The 18,533-nt window shown below is 34.7% G+C and overlaps 2 protein-coding genes across 2 annotated transcripts in view; both read right to left on the bottom strand.

The window, feature by feature from the left end:
• Positions 1-11,102, bottom strand: part of LOC117101536 (adhesion G protein-coupled receptor E1-like) — an 18,297-nt gene extending 7,195 nt beyond the window's left edge. Inside the window, exons 1-12 of the mRNA XM_033241506.1 lie at positions 10,835-11,102; positions 10,204-10,317; positions 8,570-8,644; positions 8,051-8,197; positions 7,382-7,516; positions 6,907-7,053; positions 6,559-6,705; positions 5,031-5,197; positions 4,515-4,623; positions 2,244-2,348; positions 1,401-1,485; positions 773-887 (exon numbers count right to left, since the gene is read on the bottom strand). Of these exons, the coding sequence (XP_033097397.1) occupies positions 773-887; positions 1,401-1,485; positions 2,244-2,348; positions 4,515-4,623; positions 5,031-5,197; positions 6,559-6,705; positions 6,907-7,053; positions 7,382-7,516; positions 8,051-8,197; positions 8,570-8,644; positions 10,204-10,317; positions 10,835-11,102 (1,614 nt within the window). The remainder of the gene's footprint in view (positions 1-772; positions 888-1,400; positions 1,486-2,243; positions 2,349-4,514; positions 4,624-5,030; positions 5,198-6,558; positions 6,706-6,906; positions 7,054-7,381; positions 7,517-8,050; positions 8,198-8,569; positions 8,645-10,203; positions 10,318-10,834) is intronic.
• Positions 11,103-11,474: 372 nt separating this feature from the next.
• LOC117101535 lies at positions 11,475-18,016 on the bottom strand. The gene is made up of 5 exons (XM_033241505.1): positions 17,947-18,016; positions 17,273-17,331; positions 14,621-14,839; positions 13,842-14,001; positions 11,475-11,622 (listed from the first exon to the last, which is right to left on the bottom strand). The coding sequence occupies exons 1-5, from the start codon at positions 18,006-18,008 to the stop codon at positions 11,475-11,477; spliced, it is 648 nt and encodes a 215-aa protein (XP_033097396.1). The 5' UTR covers positions 18,009-18,016.
• Positions 18,017-18,533: the final 517 nt, after the last annotated feature.

Below are 18,533 nucleotides of genomic sequence, written 5' to 3'. Positions count from 1 at the left end.
GTCCCAACGGGGGGGGGGGAGATGCCCCGACAAGAGCTAAGTGGGCGTAGTCGGGTGTCGCTCAAAATATTTTGAAAGTGGGCAAGAGGCGCGGGCCCCAAAAATGTTTCAAAGTTTTTATTTAAATTGATTTTAGAGTCAATTAATATGTAGAAAATACATGGTACTAACAGTGAGTGTGAAGAAAAGATATCAGTAAATAACGTAATGCTTTGTATATAATATAGGCCTAATATCAATTCAAAATTAATGGCCTAGAAATTGAGGGCGCTAATGTACACAAGTAGGGGCGCCATATCACACCACCAGAGTCGCATTCATTGAGACGTTAGGCCAAATAAAATTAATTGCTAGTTTTACGTCCCCGCCTTATCAAATTTGGAGCCTCATGACTGAAATTACTCTTGGCAATTTTTAAAAACAAAAACAAAACAAAAACAACAAACAAACAATACTTTTCCCATGGAAAATAAAAATAATGATGATCTAATAGATTGTTGTCAAAGTCTAAGTTGAAGTGGAAACATAACTGACAAAACTGTGTTACAAAGATTCATTTTACTTTAAAAAAATGTTATTACTGCCTGTTTACCACTAGTATATTGGAGCAAATAGTAAATACCCTCATGAAAAAAAAATAACGTGAAACTAACAATTTATTTTATTTGGCCTTATATTTTACAGCCATTATAGCCTTCACTGTCATTCAAATACATTGGTAGAAATTACTCAAATGATTAAGTAAAGAATTAATAGAAAATGTTCAACCTACATTTATTATTGGAAGGCTAAATTCCACGTGTGTATCTATGCTGTCATTCGTCCCATAAATACTGATTGAGAGCAAACCACTAATAAGATACGTAGATCTTTGAAGAACTTCACTTCTAAAAAATCAACAGTACTGTAAAGTGAATAATGCTATCAATATTCAAATATTAAAACGTACTTAAACAATTAAATCGAACTAAATAAATATTCTGACCAAGAGCGTGGATCGATGTGTAGTTTGATCAAAATCTCAGGTTAACCAAATTTAACCAAAATAAACTGCAAATTTTGGATATTCAGAAATAGTTTACGATGGAAGAGATCTACTAACGATAATCAATTTAAAACAAAAAGACAGTAACCCCGGAAAGAGACAGAGGCATTTTGAGATTCAAAGTTTCGATCTACTTGATCATCTTTAATATTCTTTAAAATGATCAAATAGATCGAAACGTTGAATCTCAAAAAGTCTCTGTCTCTTTTCTAATTAGTGGATCCTCTGGTTTTGATAATCCATTTGACATTAAAAATCATTTTCAGTATCTGTTAACCCTTCGTAACTTAGGTACGTTTTGAGGACGACAACATATATATCTATGAACATAGTTGTATAAATTAGTTGTACGCACGTTGTGTCATCTAACTGCACATCATTTCCAAGACCGGTAGCAACAATATCACTTTCCATATAGATTATTACAATTGCAAGGTTACCTATATGATTAAAAAAAGTGGTAGCTCATTACAAAGAATAGTTTTATAACACTTCATTTCCAAATGTGATTCGCCAATGCCGTATACGACAACAATATTTAAGACTGGTGTAACTTAATTATTAATATATTATTATTATTATTATTATTATTATTATTATTATTATTAGTAGTAGTAGTAGTAGTAGTAGTAGTAGTAGTAGTAGTAGTAGTAGATATGTATATATGTATATTACGTATTATATATATATATACTTGCTGTTAATGTCCAAATAAAATTAAAATGACTTATTCTCATAAGAACTATAGTGCCAAATGCATGTACCAATACAAATATAAGCGAATTATAACATCAGGTTATAAAACGTTGCAGTCAATATCAAAAAACAAAATAATGTAACGTCTTATTTGACTAATAGGAAATAATAAATATATTGAATTTAACATGTTTATATAATAATTATATCCAAACACAATAACAAAACAAAAAACAATTATAATGATTATGATATATAAGATAGCCCGATGCATTTACAATATGCATCACAAAAACAGTTATACTGAATTTCTTTCTGTGTCTCACTATAAGTTGATAATACTCCATTAAATCATGGAGGTATAAAAAAATTTTATACCTCCATGATTAAATAAGCACATTTTTATTCTGATAATTTTCTGATTTTTTTTTTTTTTTTTTTGCAGTTTAAAACACAAACGATATATCTTTAAATATAGAAACTCAATACAATCAATCAATACCTTTATTCAGTGGAACTTTTACAGTAGCGGAAACTGATTGGTTAGTTTCTGTTTCGATGTTTTTTCGAATGTGTGTTACATTCCTTATCCATGAGGCAGTTGAGTCTACATTTAAAATATGTAGAAGATATTGATATTATTTAAATAATAATTACGATTGTTAAATACAGTCTGAATATACTAATAACATATTGCTCAGTTGACTAAAAGGAAATACATCACAATTTTGAATAGCTCATACAAAAATATCAAAACAAGTCGAAAACTCTGCTGATTTACAGACATTTTGAGAAATATTTCAAGACAATATAAGGGTCTATGAAAGTGAATACAGGAAAGGTATACATCCATTAATTGACTACTAAAATATTCTCATCCATTTTTTTTTTAATTGTAAGTTAATATACATTGAAATTGAATTTTTAATTGTTGTTTTTAGCTAATGACAGAGAGATATAAAAATACCTTCAGTTATATAATATAATGTAAAACAATATAAATAATGTATAGGCCTAAAGGCCAACTCATTGTGCTACGGAGCCTGACGCGATTTGTTGTCGCGTCACATCTGTGAGTTAAAGGGGTCCACATCCATCTCAGCCCCACCATAGTTGAGGCTAAGGTGGTAAACTTTGGTGAAATAGTACCGGTACCTCTAGATTGCCAGATATGACACTCTTAATGCCAGATATGACATAGTAAAATCCATCATTATCGATCTAATTAATCGCTGTGATGTACCATAGAAAATAAATCTTAACTCTCTTTGATGTATTTACTTTACTTTACTACTTGTGCCGAAAACCAATATTTTCATAGTTTTTTCAAGTTTTTTCATACAGTACTTTTCAAATTATAATAAAAGCACCCGCACTTGAGTCGTTTATCATAGGTAATTCAGATGTTTGTAGCTAGATACTAGGCCCGGAGCTAAGAACACCCAAGCACAACCCTGCTTTATAACTGAAATTATTTTTTTCAGTTGCCTATAGTATATGTATAAGCTTAAAAAACACCTTATTATCCAAGCGATTTCTGGTTGTCAGTGAATGTAAACCAGCATGAAAGATTGTTCAGTATTAGGATTGATGGGTGGGGTAATGCCCAAAACTTTTAATCAACTGAATATATATTCTTGGTTTTAGGACCAAAGTGTATAATAAAAATATTAATAATATATGATAATACAGCAGCCACCTCTAAGGTACATCACCATGTAGCATCATAACTGCTATTTAAAGAGCTTTTTCATTCGTATCAAAGCCAGTGGTGAATGTATAATATAGACACGCCCACATATTTTCGGAGCTATAAATTTGCAGTGACTGGAGCAGAAATGTTATAATTTTATCTATGCATGTATTTTATTATATAATTTACCTCAACTAACTTTTATCCATGTTATTTTAGATTTAACGGGATAAAAAACTATTATCACACGTTTTAATATACATTTTCGGTAATACGATGTTGATCTTTGTGTTGATGATCTTTTGACCCCCTGTGACATAATTAACGATGTAATTACATTGTACCAAATCATAGGACTGTATTATTCTACACTTTTACACTAAGAACAAGAAAATATATTCAGTTAGTAAAAAGTTGTGGGCATAAATGTTACAAAACACCCATTATCGATCACCCAAAATGAAAAAAACAGGTACCCATTTTTAATGTCGGTTTACAGGCAGAGACAACCAGAAATCGCTTGGGTAACAAGGCATTTTTTTAAGCTTATACATAGAGGTAACAACAAAAATGATGACAGGTATAAAGCAAGTGGGTGCACCTTTTTTGTCTCCTGGCCCCTGGACTATCTGTTGCTATAAAATAAGATGTACTCTGGCTGTACAGCGCTCTTTTGCTAAAATCGTTAAAACCTGGGTCATTTATGCAGTTTAATTCAACAATTTTCAGGCATCTTATTGACTTATAAAATTGCACTGCGGACAAAAAGTGAGAAGACAAACTCTCCCCCCCCCCTTAAAAATATGTGGGGGGACGTCTCTCCTGCTCACATGACCTGTGGCCGTGGGTGCATGAGAGTCCACACTGAATATTTTGAGAATACGGACCTCTGGGTGCCCGAAAATTGCACTCTCATACTTTAAAGATCTTAACAATAATTCATGTCCCCACCACCACCACCCTGCATCCGCCCCAGCACGCGCCATGTTCGCGAGTGAAGATGAGTGACCTTTAGTAGAATTGCCTTGTTAGTATTAAGATAGTAATTTTTCGTTCCACAAAATGATCTGAATGTCGTACAGACTGATTTTAAATCTGATGAAAAGTAACTGTCACTTGAAGAGCTGTCTAACTGGTGTAGAACATCCGTTTCTTGTGACGTAATCCATGAAGTTAGTGTCTCTCCAGCCTTTAAAGGGAAAAAATATGTCATATAATAAGATAAAATTTCTGTACACAATTAGTCATTACATCAATTACAGGTGAAGGTTTTCTTGCAGTAGCACAGAGGTGGCGCCCTGCGGGAGGTTGGCGCGAGAGAAAACCACAATTCGTGGGGAGAAAAAAAATTATATGTATTTTGTACATATTATTAGTAGACACTAAAATCGATTAAATAAGCCTTTGAAACCCCTAAATTGCCACAACTTTCGACACATTTTAAGCGTTGCTCGACCACGCCCACTTTGTTCTCGTCGGGGGCATCGGACCACCGCCGGGGAAATCCTGGCACCATCCCGGTGGTAAGCATATTATTTACACTATTAATTGTTAGACAAATAGATTCTGAAAACTAAACAAAAAGCTGCTGCTTACAATATTGCCATCAGCAGAGAGGTACATTCTATCGGATGCACTGCTAGGAGAGGAATGTTGATCAATGGAACTCATTTCTTCAGATGGAAGTTCAGGTGTAGATGAAAGCGGAATTGAAGAAAATTCACTGAGAGGAGTGTCTGTTGTTGATGCAGCTGTTGCCCTAGCTAACAAAACAAAGAGAAAATGAAAAATAATGTGAACTCCTTTCAAAATATGTAGATTGAGCAGGCAATAAATAACATTAATCAATTCAAACTGTCCCCCCCCCCACACGGTTTGTAAACAATTTGAAAGACGAAACTAGTAAAATCAAGACATAAATGAAGAGAGATGCATGTCAATAACCAACATTGTGAGCCATATATAGACATATAATGAAACACGAATTTACGAAAATGTACTTGAAGGGATGCCTGTTGTTGATGTCGTTGTTGTTCTTCCTAACAAAAATAATAGAAAATGCAAATAATGAGAATTCCTTTCATAATAATATTTGGATTCAGCAACATGACTATCAAAACATCAAAAATATGCACTGCATGTTGAATTATGGAAAAAATCTGTAAAAAAACCTGAATAAATAGATAACAGCACCTTGAAAAACGCACAATCGAAAAAGAGGTAGTTACCATTGGTTGCACTGTCTAAATGTACAGATGGTTAAATTATGGAACCAAGTATTATAGTAAAGAAACATGAATATTTAATTAAATCCATTTGTGAGTAGGACACTCAAAAAAAGGTACATGCCATCGGAAGAATTGTCAGAGGAACGTGGAACTATAGAACTCACTGAAGGCAATTCAATGGGATTATGTTCTGTTGCTCGGGTCTATGTTGTTGCTCTAGTAGACGAAACTAATAGAAATGCAAAACAATGTAAAATACTATAGAAAGATCTTATTTTGTATGTAATTAAATTTGTTAAGCATTGTCCAATGGAAGATGAATTTCCTTATTTTTATTTACAAGAAGGACAATAAAGTTATCTATCTATATTTATTAATATACAGATAAAGGCAACCTGTGACAACGACACCTTGTAAATATGATATATGTGTACTAAGCAAAGTTACGGTTATGAATACCAAACACGATGGAAATATGTTTAACACAATAGATACAATAGTAAACACTACAAATTGACCCGGCCCATGAACAATGTTAAGAAACAAAATTGGTCAAAAAAGGGGAAATGTACAACTAAGCTAAATGCTTGTCAAAAATCAAGAATTTGAGACAGTAAACAAGCATCAAAATTGTGTAAAGTAAGCTAAAATGAAATCAACTTGTGAGTAAGACACTAAAAAAAGAGGTACATACCATCGGTGGCACTGTCAGATGAACGTGGAACTATAGAACTCACTTTATAACTCATTTTGTATATAATTACGTTTGTTAAGCATTTCGAACGGAAGATGAAATTCCTTGTTTGTATTTAAGAGAAGGACAATTATAAATTTATCTATCTATTAATATATAGATAAAGGCAACCTACGACAACGACACATGAAAAGGTACATACCATCGGTTACACTGTCAGGTGAACGTGGATCAGTATTATTCACTACGTCAGATATAAAGTCAGGTGTCGATGAAACAGCGATTGAAGACAATTCACTGGGGGTAGGGTCTGTTGTTCCTATCGTCCTAGTTACTCCAGCTGACGAAGCTATGAGAAACACAAAATAACGTGAAATACTATCAAATTATTGTAGCCTAGTAAATATAATGTGTGTACTAAGCAACATTACTATTATAAAAGCCAAACACCATGGTGGTCGATCGGTCAAACGATGGAGCCAGAAATATTGTAATCCTGAGTATATTGATAAACAAAAAAAATAAACCAGACTTTAAAAGAGGTGCATACCGTTGGTGGCACTATCTGTTGAACGTGGACCAATTGAACTCACTTCGTGAGGTGGAAACTCAGGTGTCGATGAAACAGCGATTGAAGACAATTCACTGGAATGAGGATCTGTTGTTGGGATTGCTGTTGTTACTCTAGCTGACGAAACTAACCAATATGCAGAATAATTTTAAATATTATCAAAATAAAATGACCATTATTAACACACTATATACCATTGTAAACACTACAAATTTGCCCGGATCATGAACAATGTTAAAGACAAAATAGGTAAAAGAAAAATTGGGGGAGGGCAACTGAACATAACATAGTGAGGTTGCTTTTATAATATCAAGAATGCAAGCCAGTAAAGAAGCATCAAATAAAGTACATGTACATTAAACTAAATTATTGAGAAAGGGAAATATTAAAGAAACATAAATATATAGATAGATACGACCTCTTGTGGCATAATGATTTTAAACAAGGTACGTACCATCGGCTGCACTGTCAGATGAATGCGGATTAATAAAACTCACTTCTTCAGATGGAAATTCAGGTGTTGATGAAGACAATTCACTGGAAAGGGAGTCTCTTGTTCTTGTTGTCGTTGTTACTGTAACTGGCAAACCTAAGTAAAATGCAAAAAAATGGAGTAGTATCAAAATAATATACATTTTATACACACTTAAAATTGCCCCCGATGAGGATCTGTTGTTCGGATCGCTGTTCTTACTCTAGCTGTCGAAACTAACCGATATGCAAAATATTTTAAAATATTACCAAATAACATGACCATTATTAGTACACTAATACCATTGTAAACACTAAACATTTGCCAGGGCCATGAACAATATGAACGACAACATTGGTAAAAGAAAAAAAGGAGGTGGGTGGGGGGGTTTGGCACGCAACTGAACAAAGCATAGTGAGGTTGCGTGTAAAATATCAAGAATGCAAGCCAGTAAACAAGCATCAAACGGTTACTGTAGGCCTACATGTATAGTAAATTAAATTATTGAGAAAGGGAAATATTAAAGAAACATAAATATAAATGCAGTAATGCATCTAATAAAGTAAATGTAGCTTATAAACGACATGTTTTTTAGACAAATATATAGATAAATACGACCTATGGCATAAAGATTTTTAAAAATGTACGTACCATTGGCTGCACTGTCAGATAAACGCGGATCAATAGAACTCAATTCTTCAGATGGAAATTCTGGCGTTGACGAAACAGCGACTGAAGACAATTCACTGGAAAGAGGGTCTCTTGTTCTTGTCGTCGCTGTTACTCTAACAGTCAAATCTAAGTGAAATGTAAAAAAAAATGGGGTAGTATCAAAATAATATACCATTTTAAAAACTTCAAATTTCCCCCGTCGCGGACAAAACCCAATGTGAAAGACAAAATCTGGATAAAAACAGGTTCAACAAAGTGAGATTCATGTAAGGATGTAGAGAGGGAGAAAGTAAACAAGCGTCTGCAAGTTGAATTATGGAAGCAAAAACTCCAAAGAAACTTGAAGAAAGCACATTAGAAAAACAAGTACATACCATCGGTTGCATTGTCTAAAACATGTACAGATGGTTAAATTATGGAAACAAGTATAGCAAAAGAACATGAATATATAAATAAAATAAACTTGTGAGTCGGACACTCAAAAAAAGAGGTACATACCATCGGTCGCACTGACAGGTGAACGTGGAAATATAGAACTCACTAAAGGCAATTCACGGGAGTGAGCAGTAGTAACTAAAAGAAATGCAAAATAATGTAAAATATTATAGAAAAATACTTTAAAACTCATTTTGTATATAATTAAATTTGTTAAGTATTCCCAATGGAAGATGAATTTCCTTATTTCTATATTTATGAGAAGGAAAATAAACAACATTTAATTAGGGCCTATCAGGACACTCGTTAATGAGGTACATCCCATCGGTTGCACTGTCAACTGAAAATAGATCAACCGAACTCACTTCTTCAGGTGGAAATTCAGGTGTCGATAAAATACCAATTAAAGGCAACTCACTGACAGGTGAGTCTGTTGTACGGATAGCTGCTGTTCCTCTAGCTGACAAAACTAACAGATGTGTAAAACATGTAGAGTATTATCAAAACAAGATGTGCAAGAAATGCAAGGAGTATTATCAAAACAATTATGTGTACTAAGCAACATGACTATTATTACTAAATACCATTGTCAAAAGACAAAATTGGTGGAGAAAAGAAAAAAACACAATGGAGCTAATGGTTTGATGATCGTTGTCGAAAATAAGGAATGTGAGCCAAAAAGAAGCAAAACAGTTGTAGATCTACAGTGAGATAAAATATGGAGGTAGGAATATGCAATAATCAAGAAACGGGTATATATCAGAAAATTAACATGCTAAATATTAAAAATCAATCAAATATCAACTCAAATTAATGAAGGTGCTAGAGGTTTAAGGCAGAATCTCCCCTTGCACCCCTACCAGGGGCTCTTTCCTGAGACTGTCACATAGCTCGAACATTCACGCCCCCTCTTTCTTACCGGGCTGGATCCGCCCCTGTTTTTCCTTAGTAATTAAGCATTACATATAAAGTATGTTTCAAAGAATGATGGATAACATTATTTACCATTTTTAGCCATAAAACCCGAAATTTTTACTAAAAAAACATGAAAATTACATCCTTACCTTCGTCGGCTTTCACAGCAAATTCTATGAACGTATTATTATAACGATAGGTTCCAGGCTTTTCTCACATGTCCAAATTAGGGGTAGTTCATGAATATGCAGTGATATCTTCGAATTTACACGGTATTGGTTGATTTAAAACATTGAATATTCAAAGCGGGTGATGTGTTTGCAAGTGGATTTTAAATATAGCACGCCCACTATAGTTTTTGCGTGCCTCAATATCGGACTTTTTGTCCACTATTAAGATACCGTGACTTCAGTACAATAAGTAAATACGGATACAAGTGGCATATAAACCTGCGCGCAGATCGCCAGACGGATGGTCGAGCGGTTAAGGAGGAGCATCGAAACCTACAGCCATGACTTAGGCTCTGGTTTGAGGCCGCTCGCCTATGGTTCTAGTGGTGGAACACTTCTCGGAAAGGACTCTAACCCGTAGGCCCAGTCTGTTCACAATTGGCTCATGTGCACTTAAAACAACGCAGTACATCTTTCGAGACGAGTAGGGGGTTACCCCGGTGTAATGGTCCATTATACAGCCCATGTTAACCTGCGGTTATGGATCCTGAAGTCATTTGCAGTATGTAACAATAAACAATACAATTATGGCAAAGAGGTTGGCCTACATACCATCGGCTGCAACATCAGGTAAGCGTGGGTCAATAGAATTCACTTCATCCGATGCAATTTCTGGTGTGGGCATTGGGCTGATTAAAGAAACTCCGAGAGGAATTTCTGATATTCCTGTTCACAAAATTAAGTAAAACATGTTTGGAAAACGTGTAAGCCTATTGAAAAGCATGTTGATTCAAAAACAAAATATTGTATTATCATTAACCTAATTTGTATTTTTTTCCATACTATACGTTCTACAATGAACGAACAAAATACAGGGACGGTGATGACTGGCAGAGGATAGGTTTCTAACAAAATTATATCAAATTTGTTTTCCGCCATTTGGAGTTTATCCTCAATAAAAGAGTCCCTCACAGAGCACTCATAATCGAAATGGCACTGCGTCAGAAAATAAGAAATCAATTAAGAGCGTATATGAAGTAATGTATTATTTGTTTTTATAAAGAAATGTAGGCCTAAGTCGTAGTCATGATTTTGAAAAGGTACCAGGTGTTGTAAATATTTACGTCATAATTAATTTGATCAATATGGCATCATTTAAAATTATTAAATTATTAATTATACAAAATTGCAAGGATGAATTTTTACACTTAACTACACAATATTAATTTTAAAATATTCCTACCTGGCACTATGAGGAGTGAACGAATGTAAAAGTCGTAGGTCATCTCTATAGTCATTCCTGTGGACAAGTTAATATCGTAGACTCTTCCATTTGAAACAGCATAGATATGAGATCCGTTACTATCAATATCACTAATTGTATGCACATCAAATACATGTACAGGGTCACTTTCTGCGTCCTCAATATTTGGAACAGGAAGCGTCCATATGCTAGAATACCCATATTCGGAATTATATTCGCAAAAAATAAGGCTGTCTCTTATACACATCTAGATGTGTATAAGAGACAGATACTAATATATTACTCATTTAAATCATATAAACCTAACATTTTTATTTAATCATAAAGTACATGACTAAATCATTAAACATAAACCAAAATATGTTATTTACTATGATTTTCTAGCTGCGGCCTCTAAGCTCACTTACGTGAGTGTAAAAATTCGATTGTAGGAATAAAAACGCTTCCCAGCCGGGATTCGACCCTGGAATCTTCTGCTGCCTATGCCTAACTGTTCAATTGAGGCTTTCGTTGGAAGTCTGAATCCGATTGGAGGCAATTGATTTCGCTCTCTACTGTATGCTAATATTTGACGCCCAAACACGTGTTGTACCGGTATATAATATACAGAAATCAGAAATCATTGAACTGCCTGCTTACCATTGATAATTATTGGAAAGGCCTCAAGACCTATACTACACAAAGTGGTCCGCTGATTAGAGTCTAGATCATATCTGACGAGCCTTTGCACAATATTAGAGATATCCATTATGACGTAGTACAATATGCTGGAACAAATAACCATAATTTAGTTTTTACATAGGCTTATAGTAAATCAATACTAATGAATACTGTGATGAGGCCTAACGATAATGTACTAATTATTTGGTAGGCCTTTTGTTAGAGACCAAGAAATTAGTATTAGTTTAACTATTATTTTCATTATATATCTTTTTATCTGGTAAAATAGATAAAAAAAATATATATATATATATATTCATTAACAAAAACATATCAACCGTTCATCCAATCTATTCGCACATCATTATTATGGCCTACACGATACGATGGATTAGTATTGATAGTAATGATAACATTAACAATAATAACTAGGCTTACTATGTCTGTTTGTAAAATTGAACATACGGCTTTTTTTATTACCATAAAGAGAATTAATGTTGAAAGTACAAAAAAAAACAACTAGTTTAAAAAGTCTAGCGTAAAATAACACAAAAACAAAAATGAAATCATACTGAAAGTTATGAAGAAAATTATGAAATTAAAGAACAACTCGACGTCAAGGAAACTCGAATTATGACTACTAATAATATTCAAAATATGTATAGAATGTCGTAATACTGTATTTTGATATGCACACCTTTGATATGGTCTTTACTTGGACAATGTTTGAATTAAAGTGACTAAAGTGCCGGTCAGAAGAACTCTGCAAAAACATAGGAAAACGGGATAGAAGAAGAAAAATAAATTACAACAAAAACAACTATTTCTGCTAACGCCAAAAGACAATAACAAAAAAGAATAATTTAAAAAAAACCCAGGGAAACTAACCTGTCGTTGGTAAGACTAGATCTATAGCTGCAATGGTAATAACCAGGGTAACAAAAAGACTCATAATAAAAGGGAAGGTGATAATCATTGCCGACACTGCGTGATCAGTGCATTTTAGTTAATAGTAATTCAGTGATTGAAAACGAAAATGTGTTCATGCATAGCACGGTATATGCATTTAACATAGCAGCAGTTGATTTAAACGATTTAGAAAACGCGAATTGAGTTTATATAATTTAATCAACTATCTAGTAAAATTCTTTAAATCGCCCTCATATCAACACACTACTCCGGATCGTCCCCAAAATTTTATTAATTTCTTAGTGGACCACGACAAACCATTCTGTAAAGTTTTATTTTGATCCATTGGTACGGTCAGTTTTTGAGATATTTAGGTCTGGGACGTTAGCACTTAAAATGACCCCAAACGTCACACCTGAGTCTGTATCGTCAACAAAGTTTAATAATTTCTTCTTTGTAACTTGTTTAAACTTTTCTGAAAGTTGCATTCAGATCATTTCATCCGTTTTGGTTTGAGACGTTTGCTTTGAATGGTCACCATACCCACACCCTACTCCAGATCGTCACAAAAATGCAATTATTTCTTTACTAAACTTTTAGAGAAAGTTTCATTTAGACCCATTGATAAGGTTTTAGAGATATTTAGGTCTGGGACGTCAGGAATTTTAAATGACCCTCACATTTACACCTTCAATTGGATCGTCACTAACACATAATAATTTCTTCCTTGTAACTTGGTTAAACTATCCCGAAAGTTTCATTCAGATCAGTTGATCCGTTTTTGAAATATCTGGTCTGGGACGTTTTCCTTTTGAATTGTTCTTATATCCACACCCTACTCCGGATCGTCACAAAAATTTAATTATTTCTTTAATAGACCTTGACAAATTATTTAGAAAGTATAATTTAGACCCACCCACTAATATGTGTTTAGAGATATTTAGGTCTTGACGTCAGAAATTTAAATGACACTCACATTTACATCCTAAATTGGATCGTCACTAACACAAAACAATTTCTTCCTTGTAACTTAAATAAACTTTCCCGAAAGTTTCATTCAGATCAGTTGACCTGTTTTTGAAATAAAGTGTTTGCCCTTAATTCCTTTAACTGGTCCTCACATCCACACCCCAATCTAGATTGACACTAAATATTAGGAGGCACATCTTTGATTATGGTCTACGCTTCGACATAGTATGGAAAAGATCCAAGCATGGAAAGTGACCAAAGGCCGAGCGGACAAACCCAGTGCAAAAAGATAGAAAAAAGATATGGCAAAATTCAAAGAAAAAAAAAAACTGAACAAAAACAATGGCTTAATAAATACTGATGACGACGATGACTTTGATCAAGTGGCGGACGGCTATACGATATGATAATGTGGGATCAAAGTGAGAAAATGATACAAGGAACTCACTGTGATTCTGCCTCTATATCCAAATGTGATACAAACGATTCACTTTCGAAAAGCCCAATATACTCAACACCGGACTGGTATATAACTGCCTTTTTAATTGCTCCATCTTCCAAAATATACAGCACCCTATTGATGTCGTCTAATACCATCTCCTCTATCACTGTTTTTTTTTAATTCGATATCGATTATGGGTTAAAACACGGGAAAATGAAAATAAAAAGCAAGTACGAAAATGAAGCGATTGCATACGTTGACATAATATAGACATAACATTTATTGAAAACGAATATTTCGGACACTCCTGTGTCCTTCCTCAGCGTTACACGTATGACTTTACTGTTTGAACGTGCCGAAGAAGCAATGGTAAATACAATTTTCGCATTGCTTCCTCGACACGTTCAAACAGTAAAGTCATACGTGCAACGCTGAGGAAGGACACAGGTGTGTCCAAATTATTCGTGCCCTTATAACACTATGGGCTTGCCGTACAGATCAGGCCCGTAGCGTGACTTAATTTGTGGGAGGTTTGTTTCAGTGGAAAAAGGACCACTTGGCTTGTATGATCTCCGAAAATTTTGAGAACATTGTAAATATATCTACGAATAACAGTTTTTCGTTTTTAAATGCTGATCTTCTCCAGTTTTTTGGCGGTTCGTCGTAACCCCCTTAACCCCCCTCCCCCACGGTACGGGCATGCAGATTAATGTAATGACCATGTTCCATGATTTGCCTATATTTAGGCCATTTTTGCAAATATTGTATAACAAAGCATACCGTACCGTACTCCGAACTCCGACAAGACACCGCTCGACTGTTGATGTTCATCCAACATAATCCGTTTGTAGTATCCCAAGTCGACCAATAAAACGATTGAGAATGCTTATGAAAAGCAACGGCAATACAACCATGAACTTCCTGATGCATTGGTTTCATAATAAATGCATTGTCAGTATCAACATAACCATAGAAAATTTCTCCCCGGCTGTCAATAAATACAGCTAGCAGAACAACAGAATAAACATCAAGAATTTATTATAGCTCATCACTGTATTATTATCAGGGCTGATGCGAACGCACCTGCATTATATACATCTCTAAAGAATTTAAAAAAAATGATTATGTTAAAAATTGCCACGTTATGACTACAGCTCCTCTTCAGTACTAATAACCAGTGGCGCCGAGAGGCCGGAGAAACCGGGCCAAGTGCCCTGGGGCATTGGCCAGGTAGTGGCCCAGGGAAGACTAGGTACAAAATTATAAAATAAAATAAATAAATAAAAAATATTAAACGTATACATTCATCCAGTATCATTCATGTGTTTTTCCCACCATAATTGTAAATAAAGCTGACAGTTTATCGGTAAAAGCTGGTAATTATTCGCTTCTAGTTCGTTTTCCTGAATATTTTCATGACTTCTACTACTATAGAATTTATGACAATGTATCAAATAGTAAATTCTTTACGTTATTAATTAATAATTATAAAAGGCTTGGACCCTGGAAATCGTCAATATACATACAAGTTAGAAAAGACGAATAGACCTATAGAGATTCCATTATCAAGTAAATACTGAATTAATATATTAAACCAGTTTCGGATTTAAAGGGAGGCCCGGTCCCACATCCTAAATTTTCAAAATTTAACAAAAATTGATAAAAAAAGAAAAATTCTACTCAAATTTAAGTCTAAGCGTGCCATTTCCGGCCGTCATAAATTTTCTAACCTCGGCCCTAACCATAGTGGGGCTGAGGTAGATATAGACCGTCCATCTGTGAAAATCCTTCTCGGTGCCCATTTCAAATTCTTGGATCCGTCACTGTAAACTTTGATACCATGTTATCTTTCAGCACGTTTAAATAAAAGGAAGGATAGATTTCACTTTCCATGTTTCTATACTTTATCTTTCATGACCTGGTGAAATTAGGCACTTATAATCTATTAAATTAGTCCTCCTCTAATCCGTTAAAGGTCGTAGCTTCGGGAGGGGGACACCAGGGATCTGCCATCGATCCTGCTGGAGCCACAGACCCCTAACCAATGGGCCCGGGAAGCGAAGATGCCCCGGGGCCCGCGGCCGCCCTGCTAATAACCTAATGATATCTATATAATATAAAGCAATTTCTATGTACGATTTTCTTTAAATTACTTATTCGGTCTAAGACCAATCTATTCAATTCATATATAGTACAAGATCATCGTGCACTAGTATACATCATCCTCACAAGTTTTACTTTGATCTTTCCTCCTGTCCGTCGTTCCTCCATCCACTGAAATTGCTTTGCAAACACGCTTACGAAACAAATTTTGTATTTCATTTATGATCGCTAATTATTCACAAATGAAACCAAAACATCCACACCTAATGATAATGTCATAGCCTTCCTCAACAAGGTATCCAGGATCCACCCATTGGAAGTTTGGAAGTAGTGGCTTGAATGTATACCCAGCTCTCCCCGACGAGGGGCCCTGGCCCCAGACCCCCAGCTGGCGCCTCAATATGACTTAAGGAGGTGGGGGGGGGGGGTTTCAATAATAGCGTAACAACTATGAGATTTCACTGGCTAAAGCCAGGGGCCGGCCCCAGGCTTAAGGAGGTCCCGGGATATTCATTAGCACTTCGCCACTTCTCCCCCCACCCAACCAAATCGACAGAGCGGGGCTTTTAAGGAGCACAACATGTAAGAAACGCAATACATAATACGTAGCCTACTAGACGTTGTAAAAAGACTAAAACAGGGGATTTCCCCGTACCCCACTGGAATCAACCCGGATCCGGTCCCCAGTTAGAAGGCACAATGAATTGTCTCTTGTCCAGACGCCCAGGCCTCTTTGTTACGCCACTGGTTCAATACAGCCATTATTCCCTGACAAATTGTCCAGACAAGGGACAGACAGTTAGATTAGGGGTGTGGGGATTGAGTTCATTGTTATAAATCTCTGTTTAATTGAAAATTATATTCGTGTTTAACTAATATTGCGCCTTTTGAAATTTAATTATACTTTATAAAGTCCTATTCATACTTCTATAGCAATAGTCTTAGCTATAGGGTGGATGGCTAAAGCTCCTCTAAATCCGCCCCTTAAAAAAAGCATCGTTGGCGTAGCAGAATCATGGTAGCATTGTTTCTCCCTAGTGCTTGTGTGACCTGCTTGACCCATTGACCCAAGCCAAGTATCACCACACTCTTTGCTCCCCCTCTGTTTCACATTCCATTATGATTTTTTTTTCTCATTTTCTTGCTTTTCGCCATCCTAATAACATCAGGACTTTAAAGCACTACTAGACAAACTTCCTCTAACCTCTCTTAATTGGTGTTTTGCAAGACCTAGCTGGGTATTCCCTGTCTGCATCGCTTAATTAAAAACCATATTTTGATCTATCAGTAAATGTCTTGATCAGCATAACAAATATATAATCCAATGTATTTACCTAAATCGCTAGAGCAAACTGTAACAGGAATGACCAACATAACGATAACTCGTAGTATGCTGAGGAAAAAAGAAAGTGATGACGATGGTGATGACGGACGATGAAGATGATGGTGATTGAAATGTGATGAAAATGATTATGACAACATATTACATGTGACAGCATCTTAAATGTTTTCTCGTATACTTCTTTATATTTTATATAATGATATAATTATTTTATATAGGCCTATTTTATTAGGATAAAATAGGAGTTCCGAGATGACCACTTAATGTGTTGGGCTTAAGGCCATTTTATTCTCTAGAATTGCTCTTTGTTGATGTTCATTTTATCTTATGGCAAATTTGTAATAAATATTCATTTATAAAATAAATAGAAAAAGGAACGATACGATATTTACCAACAGAAAAATGACGAGTTCACAATTTAAGATAACACGAACGAATTTTGCGATGTGTTTGGTATTAATAACCGAATTTGCTTCTATGCAAAAATTATATTAATTTGAACAATTGTCATCATAAATAAATAACATAATAAAATAATATGAAATGTTGCATATTACATTATACAATGTAGTTCGTATAAAATTTTGAACTTCTGGGGGGGGGGGGGAATATTGTGGGAGAATATGTGGGCATTTAAAAAATAAATAGAAAAAGAAAACGACTTACCTTTCCCGCATCATCGGGACAAAATTATCAATAGAGAAATGACGAGACAAATTAAAAAACATGAACGAGTTTTGCGATGACTTTGGTATTAATAACCAATAATCGAGGTGTTGGTAATAATAAGTGGTAATCAGTACGACGTCATTCCTTAACCATAGCAACCAAATTTGCTTTTATGCAATAATTATATTATTTCGAATAATATAATGTATCACCTCAATTAATAGCAAAACACTCGAGTTAAGTTACATATTTATTTTAGTTACTAATTTGCTACATAATACAAAAGTATTGAAATGGTAATTTTTAAAACGCGTAACACGAATTTCGTTTGCTGTTTGTGTCCAAAGACCTATATCTACTGTTACACCAAATTAAATTGTATTCAGATTTAACTATAGGTCTATGAAGTTAGCTTTTGTTGTCACTGTATGCCTAATAGTAAGAGATCAAGACGTAAACTATATTACAGTTACTTAACACCTCACCAGGAGAAATACGATATGTAGGAAGCGGAGAAATAAAACAAATATTTCGTATATTGTTAATACAAACTGGTTAAGGGCGAAGAATATTTATGCATAAAG

This window comes from Anneissia japonica, unplaced genomic scaffold, assembly GCF_011630105.1.
Source record: "Anneissia japonica isolate Jap-2015-1 unplaced genomic scaffold, ASM1163010v1 scaffold310_len583560_cov164, whole genome shotgun sequence".
Lineage (NCBI taxonomy): Eukaryota > Metazoa > Echinodermata > Crinoidea > Comatulida > Comatulidae > Anneissia > Anneissia japonica.
The sequence above is the reverse complement of the archived record's forward strand: the minus strand, read 5'-3'. Positions and strand labels throughout refer to the sequence as shown.